This window comes from Pundamilia nyererei, unplaced genomic scaffold (assembly GCF_000239375.1).
Source record: "Pundamilia nyererei isolate P.nyererei 1_Seehausen unplaced genomic scaffold, PunNye1.0 scaffold00163, whole genome shotgun sequence".
Taxonomy (NCBI): domain Eukaryota; kingdom Metazoa; phylum Chordata; class Actinopteri; order Cichliformes; family Cichlidae; genus Pundamilia; species Pundamilia nyererei.
In genome coordinates this window covers 939,791-951,457 of record NW_005187564.1, presented here as the reverse complement: position 1 = coordinate 951,457, position 11,667 = coordinate 939,791, and the positions used below count along the sequence as shown (strand labels likewise).

The following is an 11,667-nucleotide window of genomic DNA, read 5'->3' as shown; positions in this document are numbered from 1 at the left end:
TATATATATAAAATATTTCTAGGTGTACTGTCCCTTTAAGAACGATAATTCTAACAAATTTTCCTTCAATAAAAAGAAATGTAGGTAATGACAACCAGTTAAAAACACATTCCTCTGTTCCTTCATGTCTTTCAGAACGCCAGTGGAGATCCAGCAGTCAGCAGCACTGTCAACCCACTGACCACGAAGAGGTCAAAGGTGAAGACCGAAGCAGAGGGTCCACTGCCCATTTCACCATCGTCTCAGGTGAGAAAATAATAAGCTCCTTAAAGTGGGAGAGTGGTGCACCTTAAAGTTAGGTTGCTAATTAGTCTCTAATTGATTATAAGTAATGGATAAAAATGCAGCTTTAATGTGTGACAAGAGGTGTGTTTTTTTACAACTCTTCCTCTGTAATAAAGAGGTTGATAAGATAAGAGAAATGCAAAATAGTGCAGAATGCTTCTTAATGACTTGTGAAAGCTGAAGTCTTGTTTTTTGTTTTGTTTTTTTAACTCATTTAAATTGGATGCACGTATTTGATATCTGAAGTATCATACACTTTGTCTCCAGGACCACGGTGGGGGGATCCTGGACCTGAGTGAAGATCTGGATAAAGATGAGTGTAAACAGGAGCCAGAGGCCATCTATGAAACCAACTGCCACTGGGATGGCTGCTCCAAAGAGTACGATACCCAGGACCAACTCGTTCATGTGAGTTTTTGAGTACTCAGTTGGATTTTTTTGTTTGTTTGTTTTTTAATGACAGCCAGCCAGCAGACAGAGGACATAAATCCAGTGATTCCCACAGGATTAGATTATATTGCAGTGGTGGACGGGGACGTGCAAGCTTTCTTAATTAGATTAATAAGTAATATAGACTTCAGGAACCGGCCCTGCAGCCTCAGTCAGATTAAACCAGTTGCACCTGCTGCAGGTTCTGGACTGCTCATCCAGAAACAGATTTTAAAAGCAGAACAGGAACTCCAAAGATGGATTTAGAGTCTGTCCCAATACGAGACATCACAGACCACAACAAGAACGACCTTGTTAGCATGTCTTAATGCATCCTCAATCATCAAGGAAAGGAAATCCTAAAAAGCTGATTCTGTTCTCACACTGAAAACACTGTCTAGATGGACAGAATCAACTTTTGGGGACCTTGTTAGCAGTAACCAACTTTTTCAAAATAAGAGCATGGGGCTTGTCTATGAATTTTAAATATATTCTAAAATGGTTGAGAGTTGCAAAAAAAAATACTCAGTTAATGTTGGGAAACACCAAAACTGCTAAATTAGGAATTCCTTTAAAGAAATAGATACTACCCTCCTTAATCCCTGGTGGTTGTTAGGGTTCTATGTTGTGTTGCTCATTATGTTGTCAGTATCTGCTGTTTTGTTTGCAATGACAGTGGATAGACTACTGTTGTTGTGTAAAAACTCAAAAGTTCAGATTCCTCTTCTGCTCCTAATTAAATCCATGCTGATTGTGTCCACTCAGAAAGCTGAGTAGTGACCGGTCTCTTTCTGTTGGGTCGACACGCGTAATGTTAATGAGCCCGCTGGCTCTTGCCAAATTCAAGCCCAAGCCCTGCAGCTGTGCCCACCCCTCCACAAGCCCAGAGACCCCTAACCCCTAACCTCTTACTCCCAGCAACACCCCCAACCCCCGAAGCCCAAAGGGCCGGCCATAAATCCATCGTCATGCCAGCAACTTTGGGGTTATGCACCCTTGCTTTTTCCAGGCCAACTTCTCTTCTCTACACTTTCTGACTGGCAGCGAGTCACCTCCGAGTAGCAGTAGGAGAGTCATATGTCAGGTCCATAGACCTACAGACCAATGGGAGGAGGTGGACAGGTCGCTATAAGCTGCTACACGCAGGACCAGAGTTACCTTTAACAACTTTGCAAACTCTGTGGACCAGTAGAGGACTGTGCTGATAAACAGTGTCAACAGTGCGTTTATGTTCCTGTTTTCTATAAAGTATAAATTACATGGGTGTGATCTCTAACACCACCTCTCTGAGCACATCTGGGGTTTCACATGAGGTTCAAACATCATCAGCGAAAAGAGACCAAAACAAACACACATACACACCACACACACACACACCTGTGGGTTTCTTGTGGTTTCTGTTTGACCAGAGTAATCCTGTTTCAAGAGCCTCCAAATTACGGATTCACAGTAGTGTGTAACCTGAAAATAGAGACCTCTGCGTGGGCCACACACTTTTTTCCATTCCTCCTCCTCTTCCTCCTTCCTCCCAGAATAGCCCTCAGTAGAATTGCTAACCACAGACCTTTTCTGCTGGTGAAGAAGTGGCCACATAAGTGGAGCATTGTAGGCTTGGATGTCCTCAGGAAATGAGGTGGTTCCTCTGGGTGTGTGGATATTTGAATGCGGTGGACGGGACAAGTGTTTTGAAATGTGTCTGTTCAGAGAAATCATGTTTGACTGCAGCAGAAGTCATGTGACTAAATATGCTGTAGCTGAGGACATTTTGCCTTGAAGTGCTCTAGGCTGTATGTACGTTGGACTCCAGCATGCCATTCTTTTTTCTTCTTCACACCTTTGATAATTGAGTACTGTCTAATTTCTCTGAAGACTTTCTGCATATTTAAAGTGCAAGTTAAAAAGTCACACAGAAACTGTTTCGATTGACCTCATGATCCAAGGAAATGAAGGAATACAGTCGGAAATCCTCTTCTTGATCACTTTTTACAAGGATCCGCTGTAGTTCCTTTTCCGAGAGAAATGTGAACACAAACACAGCCTGAAAAAACACACACACACACAGCCTTTGTAGCTTTTGTCTACTATTGACAAAGGCATAATAACTGTCAGCTATAATGGATTGCAGAGTGATGTCAGTGAGTCAAGCATGCATGGACACATGAGGCGGGAGCCTATTCTGGTGGGAAAAAGACAAGAATTTGCTGACTCTTCTTTAGCATTTTGTTACATTATTTTCATCTTTAGGGAAAAGTATCATAGAACTGTGACAATTTACTGGAATCAATCTGTATGTACAGCATATCAACAATGACCACATCCACGGTGAGAAGAAAGAGTTTGTGTGTCGCTGGGAGGAGTGTTCACGGGAGCAAAAGCCCTTCAAGGCACAGTACATGCTGGTGGTCCATATGAGGCGACACACGGGGGAGAAGCCCCATAAGTGCACGGTAAGCGCCTCGTATTCTTGGTAATTTGCTGACTGGTATCACAAGCCATCATCTCCCATAATGCAGCCAGCACCATTTTCCAGCTCGGATTGCAATGCAAGCTATTTGGCATAGTTGGTGACATCCAGAGAAATACAGACATACAGAGAAAACCTAACGATCCACTATAAGCAGCAAAAGGCAACAGGGGGGAAGAAGAATTCCTTTCATAACATATATGGCATAGGTTATGGCACCCACCTGTTAAGCAATGATGTATTAACTTTGTTTCCAAAACCATAAACCTAGGTGTGATCTGCAAAAATGCTTTTTAACAATGTGTGTGTGCATAACAATGAGAAGGCAGACAAAATCTCCTCTCAGATTCACTAAAGTTCCTGCAGAGCCACAGCAGACATGATACAACTAGTTATACACACTGACTTTAATTCTCACAGTTGGTTCATTGATCTGTGTAAAAACACTGGAGAGGCCCTTTAACCTTCTTTTTAACATGTTAACCAACTAGTTGAAGTTGGAATTTATTCCGCCGCTTTAGCAGTCAAAGAATGTCAGCCCTTTAGTGCGTCAGTTTCGCCTGTGGAAAAAACTCCCTTACAAAAAAACTTGATATGATTTTCTTTGTGCGTACCACCACTATATTTCCCGTGTTTGATAAATCATGGGCTTTCATTGAAGCCTTCATTTGCTGTGTGAAGATCAAATTGAGGGGCCTGTTTGCTTGGCTTCAAAGCTCACTCTGGGCCTCTCATGAATGTATTAAAACAGATGACTTGTGAAGGATAAAGTTAAGAAAGCTGATTGACAGTGTGGGTGTGTAATTAAAATTTGCAGACAAGCAGGGGGCCATGGGTCCTTATTAAGACCAAGCTGTATATTCTGCACACAAATCCCACATGCATCTTCTCCTAACTCCCCTTTAGTCTTTTCTTTTTAAGGATGAGTCTTCGGACTTTTTCATCCCCTTTCTGGGCTGCTCTAATTTGATTCTCTTTTAATTTCAGAGCCAATTACACTCACAATGACTGCTCAGAAGGAATACCAAATTATAGCTTGTACAGTATAAGTGAATACAAAGGCTAAACACAGACTTCTCTTTGTCTCAACAAAGTGCACCAGACAAAGAGCTCTACCACACCTCACACTTAGTTTGGATGTTTTGTGTAATAGCCCTTTTTTTTTTTTACCAAAGTGTAGCAGAGCTTTGCTTTTGTGTGGCACACCACAGTAGGTGGGCAAGAGTCCAAGAGTAAATGACATTTAAAAACTGGAACAAAAAGAGCTTTTTCGTGTTGTTTTTGTTGTTGTGTTCCGGCTCTTTTCTCTGGCCAGCTGCAGACAAAACAACAGCACTCAAGCATCAATCTCATTGTCCGTCTGTCCCATTGTCTGTCTCTCTGCAGTTTGAGGGCTGTTCTAAAGCTTACTCCCGCCTGGAGAATCTCAAGACCCATCTCAGGTCCCACACTGGGGAGAAACCCTATGTATGTGAGCACGAAGGCTGCAACAAGGCTTTCTCAAATGCCTCAGACCGAGCGAAGCACCAGAACCGCACACACTCCAATGAGGTAAGTTCACACATGGATCTCATCTGAGCAGCCGGAAAGATCAGCTAAGATTTAGATTTGCCACAGTAAAAATCATGTTGAATCCATCTTGGCAGAAACCATATGTGTGTAAAATCCCGGGCTGTACCAAGCGCTACACGGACCCAAGCTCTCTCAGGAAGCACGTCAAGACGGTCCATGGACCCGAAGCTCACGTGACCAAGAAACAACGAAGTGACGTTCCCCCAAGGCTACAGCCACCCAAAGGCAATGGGGAGAACGAGGCAAACTCCAAGCACAGCGCAAGAGCCGTAGATGGCAAGGTGGAGGCCAACAGCACCTCTAGGGGAGGGGAAGACTGCCTACAAGTCAAATCTATTAAGACAGAGAACTCTATGGTGAGTCCTGTTTATCGGTTACACGACACAGTGGCTCTGGGTGAGCTTTAAAACAGGGGAACAACAGTTATCTTACATTTTTACTAACATTGTTAGTGAGAGGTTCCCTGCTGGACCTGCATGCGTCCTTTCAAACTCACTCTCTGTTTGTTGTCTGAACCTGCTTCTCTCTTTCCTTTGAAACCCTGCTAATGGACAGACTTCACTGAGGTGAGCACGCAGCCTGTTTCAATGTCTTTTTATTTTTCAAATTCCTGTATGGTGGAAATGTATGGTGCATGATCATCCATGTTCATATATTTTCTTGCTCCTTTGCATGTAAGACAGTCTTACGCTGCCATTACACTGGATTTTTATATCTACGAGCTCAATATTCAACCAACGATAAAAGTCATTGTCACATTAATACTGAAAGGCAGGGACTTGTGTAGCATGTGTGCTGCTCACAGAACTTTTCTATTATCCACTTGTTTTCTTAAATAAATAAACCTCCTTTATAATTCACAAGAGTATGAAGCTATAGGGCTACATTAGTTATTACAAAACACCATCACAATCAGAATTTTTTAACTGTGGTAATTATTTAATATTGAAGAATATCTAATGGGATTTTTTTTTAGCTTGGCACAAGGCTGTGTTTTAGTTTTCTTTCATTTATATTCATTTTTAAATTTCACTTTTTAATCATTTTATTTTCTTTTTCATTTACTCAAACAGCAAAGTGAATATTTCTTTTTTTTTAAATTTATATATTTTTTATTAAGGTAGAAAAAAAGTGAATATTTCTATGATCTACTAACCTCTTGGATTTTGATTCATGACACTTTCGTCTGTCCTCCTCCAGACGTATCAGTCCAGTCCTGGTGGCCACTCGTCATGTAGCAGCGAGCCATCGCCTCTCAGCAGCACCAACAACAACGACAGTGGGGTAGAGATGGCCGTGCACAGCGGGGGCAGCTTCGGGGACCTCAGCGCACAGGACGAGTGCCCCATGGTTGACTCCACTGTTCCCACTGGGGGCCAGCAGGCTGGGATGGGGCTTCAGTTGAGGAAAGCCACGGGTCACGGTGGTGCAGTCACCATCAAGCTGGAAAACATCAAGAAGGAAAGGCTGAAGACGGTGAGGGACCCCTGCCCCTGGGTTAACTCTGCGCCACAGCCGCTGCAGGGCCAACGCATTAGCATGAAGCTGCCTCCCATACCTGCAGTTGGTAAGGACTACATGTTGAAGAAACACCTCATATTGGGCTTTACTGTCATAGACTGTGAAGATGGAGATGGAATGAACCATTTATACCCATCTTGAAGCCGAAGCTTTAGTTATATGTGCTGCTTAGTTTTTTCTTAAATAAGTGATCATATTTCAATTAAAGGTTGGAGCAGTAAGCTAATGCTAGCACTAATAAGGAACATCCAAAACTTGTCTGTCATACAGAAACCTGCTAATAAATGCTCAGTACATTCCAGTAAAATCCCAGAATTTTACTACCCAAACTGGAGCACAGACTTCTTGGACAGTCTGTCAGTACAGTTAACTACACAACAGCCGTATTATTTTTTTCAAAAGTGATGGTGAGTTTAATCAGGTGAGGTTTGCAGACAGCTAGGAGCTACAGCTCCCTGTACATGTAACAAAGCGGACAGTGCTCTAGCTTTCAGTCCCTGTACAGTTGTTATAAAGGTGGACACTAGCTATAAAGACCAAAAACAGCGATGCTGAGAAATGCTTCCTCTGTAATTATAAACTCATGTGAATATATAATGTTATAATATAATAATATTTATTCTAATCTTTCTATCTGCCAGGGTCCCTGCTGGAGAACTCCAACATGAGTAACTTAAGTGGTTCGTACCCTGCCCAACGCATGGATGACCTGTTGTCATGTGAAGTGACGCTATTGAACCAGCTGAACGAGCGCCGTGACAGCACCACCAGCACCATCAGCTCTGCTTACACCCTAAGCCGGCGCTCCTCTGGTATATCCCCGTGCTATTCCAGCCGTCGCTCCAGTGGGACATCCCAGTTTGGCGCTAATCGCCACAACAATATCAGTTCAGCTGACTCCTATGACCCAATCTCTACTGACCTGTCTCGTCGATCCAGTGAGGCCAGCCACTGTGGAGGTGGCGGTGTCAGCGGAGGAGGTGGAGCAGGCCTTCCAAGCCTTCTCAGTCTTACACCAGCACAACATTATCGGCTAAAGGCAAAGTATGCTGCTGCCATTGGTGGAGCACCACCTACTCCTCTTCCCAACATGGAACGAATGAGCCTAAGGACTCGCATGGCACTCTACAGCGACTCCCAAGAAGGCTCATCGCATCCCTTCCATCAGCCACCCTCTGGAACTGTACCAAGACGGTGCAGTGATATTGGATATGGCACGCAGAGCATGATGCCCCACGAAGTACCCACCAATCTGCCACGCCGTGCAAGTGATCCAGTGCGTCGTACGACACTGGACCCTCTCTCCCTTCCAAGGGTCCAGCGCTACAACAGCATGAGCAGCATGAACCCCATGAATGCTCCACCAGCTGCAGAACGTCACCAGACACTGGCTACACAGGGCTATACTCGCTCTGATGGAAGCCTGCAACGCTACCCATTTGCCCCCAGACCACCAAGCATTTCTGAGAATGTAGCCATGGAGAACATGGCGGTAGATGGAATGATGGTTGGGGGTGAGCAGGGTGGAGAGGATGATATGGTGCTTCCAGACGATGTGGTACAGTACCTCAGGTCACAGAATTCTGGCCCCTCTACTCACAACTTGGGACAAACCGACTATAATTCCCACGGTCAGACTCAGGGCTACCAGACAGGCGTGGCTCCACCAGCATCATTTTTTGCGCAGAGGAGGATGGCCATGGTGGATACCATGATGGCTCAGTCCAATCAGGATGTGCAGTCCTGCCAGATGGGTCCGGGAGGTGCTCAGCAGCCTTTTGCAGCACCATCAGAAAACATGAACAAGAATAACATGCCAGTGCAGTGGAATGAGGTGAGTTCAGGAACAGTGGACACCACAGCCAAGCTTCCCAAACAGCAGCAGCATCCTATCAGGGGGAATCTAGCTGTTGTACAGCAGAGGCAGAACTTTGGGTCCTTCCAGACGCAAGGTCAGGGCTTGAGCAACAACCAGCAAGTTGTGCCTATGAGTCAGAATATATCTATGCAGGGGTATGCAAATCACAGCAACCAGAGGCTGATGAACATCTCTCTACAGCAGCATCCACAACAGAGACAATGCAACAGCGTGAACTTTAGTAACCAAATGAGTCCTCAGCAAGGGTTTGGCCAAGAAGCAATCCCAAGTTCTATATCTGGAAGCACTAGCATGAGACCTACGCGCAACAGTATGGCAGATCAAGAGGTCCAAAGTTACAGATCAAGGACACAGACTGATGTCTATTCTTATGTCAGCCAAGTGGATCCTCAGCAAAATTACGTTATCTCCCAACAGCAGCACAATGTCCAAAATGGAGGCAGAGGAATGTTACAACCCAGGCCTCCCACAGAGCCCAGGTCTACTGCCAGACCACACGGAGGGTCTAGCATGACACAACCGAGCCGATTGCTCAAGTCATCGGATGTTTGCCCCGGTCAAGGTAATGATACCTCTGAGGCAAGCCCAAAGAGGCCCAGTGGGTCAGTAGCCCATGACAGCAACTCAGAAAATCCAAACTCCGCTGTGTTCTACACAGGTCAGATTCACGTGTTTGAGCCACCTTCTGTCAGCTTTGATGCTCCCATGTCCCCATGTGCCAGTCAGGCTCCTTCCAGCAACAACACTTCTGCAGCCAACATGGCTTCACCAGGCGTCAACCAGGTCTCCAGCAGCACAGTGGATTCTTCCACCAGTGGATCTGGGGCCACAGAGCACGCCCAGATCGACTTTGATACCATGCTTGATGACGGAGACCACTCAAGCCTAATGTCGGGCACCCTGAGTCCAGGCCTTCTGCAGAGCCTCTCTCAGAGTTCCTCACGTCTCACCACCCCCCGCAACTCTGTCACCCTCGCTTCTGTACCGGCAGGGATTGGCAACATGGCCATCGGTGACATGAACTCTATGCTCACAGCCCTGGCTGAGGAAAGCAAGTTCCTCAACATGATTAGCTGAGAGCAATCAAACACCTCATCATCCATCCATTCTTACCATGAATATCAGGAATATAAAGACTATACAAGAAAGCACTGATTGTACAATGCAAAACTGCTCATTACATAAACTTTTTCTACACTGTTCATAGTAATATGCTTATCCTGTAATATTTGTTTCAGATTATATGTTACATTAAAAGGTTAATAGTAAATATAGATAGGGTTAAGGACCATTTTCTATCATTTGTTAAAAAGCCATACTTTTTAGCTACAAGTCTATGATAGCCCAGGGTATATAAACAGATCAAGAACAATTGCCATTCAGTATTTGCCAGCGTAATAGGCCTTTAAAAAGTGGTGCACTGATAGCAGTTCACATAGTGCCTTGATGAGGTCATCAAGTGTGAGAATCTGAATATGACACAAAAACCGAATTATCAGGAAATGGGCACAATATGTGGATAGACTGTTATGTTTGTAGATGATACTGTATGGTACCTGGTCTAAGATATGTTACACACTTGCTGTTTAAGCTAGAGCTGTCAAACAGTTTATAAATGATAAATTCATTTTGTATTGACTTAACTAAACGATAATAGGCAGTTGCAAAAACTGATTATGGAAGCGTGGAGCAGTTTCTTCAGCCCATGTTATGGTTCTCTACTACGACTAACTGGCAAACCTCACACAGGGTGATCTGATTAAGTAGCTCTACCCTCTACATTTTCAACACATCTGCAAGTTGCTTTTAACCCACCCCAGTCCCAGCTCCTTGCTTCTAATACTTTGTCTGACTTCATCAGTGTCATGCTCAGTGCCTCTTCCTGTTGCTGACATCCATGAATGCGCATAGATGGGAGGGCATGTTGAGCTACTATAGCACCAAATAGGCGGGGCAGGGTCTAGCCTGCAGTCCTACTTTGACACAGTGACCAAATAAATTTTTAAAAAAGCCTGAGGCCAAATTATACACCAGGGATGGTCATGATTTTCAATAGTCATTCAATTATTTTTTCTTCTATCATTTTCTTTTCTTTTTTTTAATCAGTTGGTTATGCTAAACTATATTTTCCTTTGGCTTTACCAGAATCTGGGTGGATATATAACACACTAATACTCCCAGAGGTCATAGTAATGTAGCCACAGTAGAAACTGTTTGCTGACAACCATTAAACAACGGAAACAGGTTAAATAAGTTATGAAAAATAACTGGATAACAGAAGCATGTGTAGTACAGCAAGGTTAGACGCTGCTGTACAAACAGGAGAAACATGCCAAGCCAAAGACAACCACAGAAATCCCAAAATTTAAACAAAATAAAAAATAAAAATGAGGTTCGGTGCAGATGTTGTCAGGTAAAGCTAGCATGTTACTACATGTGCGTGCACTCATTTGAGTATTTGAGTCTGGGAGTCGAATAAGTTCCAGTAAATATCAGCGTATCTCTGCTCCCTAATAAATGCCAGTATTGGAAAAAAAATAAACTGCCGTTGTAGTTCATATATGCACTTAACCATCCTGCAGCAGAGGAAATAAAAGCTGTGTTTGCTGGAGCATGTCGTTATGTAATAAATGTTTACCATCTGAAATGTTTTGAAATGTGTTACCAACATGTGTGTGTGTCATAAAATTTCACTGAATGCAGTTTACAAAGTGAACATATTTGACAGCCCTAGTTTAAACACATGGTTGTTAGGCATTGTGATCCACAGAACTGAAGTGCTTTCTGATCATAATCTGAGATTGTGAGGATGTGAAATGTGATTTCCTTCTTTGCCCTCTGGATCAGAGACGTTCATTCTCCATGGTCCCATCTCACAAGGGTAAATGATTGAAAAGGACAAGGATATGCATCAGTGTTAGTCCATCAGGGCACATGAACCCCTGCGCATCTGATGAGGAGCACTCTCTGAAAGAATACACAAGTACCTCTGTGTGTTCTCAGTAGAGATCCAACTCTAATTAACACATTCATACCCCCGTCGGTGCACCCTGTCTCTCCCCTGGGTTCTCAATGAACTGCAGAGTCCAGGAAAGGACTCAGACTTTGATAATGAAATCCTGTTTTCGGACAGGATGGGCAAACTAGGTCTGCAAATTCCTCTGTTTTATTATGTTTGCTGAAATTGCTGAAAGTAGCCTTTTAAATGTTTGTGTGTATGCTACCATCCACTTTTACTATGCTTGGTATGTGTGTGTGTGTGTGTGTGCGTGCGTGTGCATGTGTATATAGCTTTTGTACATTTCAAATAAACTATCTCCTCTTTTTCTGTTTAAATCTGCTTGCTGTGTCTTCTTTGATCTGTGTTCCCTGGAGACAGACCATGAAAGTGAGGCTACACTGCATTCGAAATCTCATTTAATGTGTATTTTCTCAGACTGTTCTTGAGAAAAACTGAAACCAAACACTATCACATATTCATCCATACAAGTTACTGAAAACAGATATATCTTAAATT

At 43.6% G+C, this 11,667-nt stretch overlaps 1 protein-coding gene across 1 annotated transcript in view; it reads left to right on the top strand.

The window, feature by feature from the left end:
- gli2a (GLI family zinc finger 2a) overlaps window positions 1-11,367 on the top strand; it is an 82,263-nt gene extending 70,896 nt beyond the window's left edge. Inside the window, exons 8-14 of the mRNA XM_005745712.1 lie at window positions 136-246; window positions 553-693; window positions 3,012-3,161; window positions 4,565-4,729; window positions 4,825-5,106; window positions 5,951-6,317; window positions 6,913-11,367. Of these exons, the coding sequence (XP_005745769.1) occupies window positions 136-246; window positions 553-693; window positions 3,012-3,161; window positions 4,565-4,729; window positions 4,825-5,106; window positions 5,951-6,317; window positions 6,913-9,227 (3,531 nt within the window). The 3' untranslated portion in view covers window positions 9,228-11,367. The remainder of the gene's footprint in view (window positions 1-135; window positions 247-552; window positions 694-3,011; window positions 3,162-4,564; window positions 4,730-4,824; window positions 5,107-5,950; window positions 6,318-6,912) is intronic.
- The last annotated feature ends 300 nt before the right edge of the window (window positions 11,368-11,667 follow it).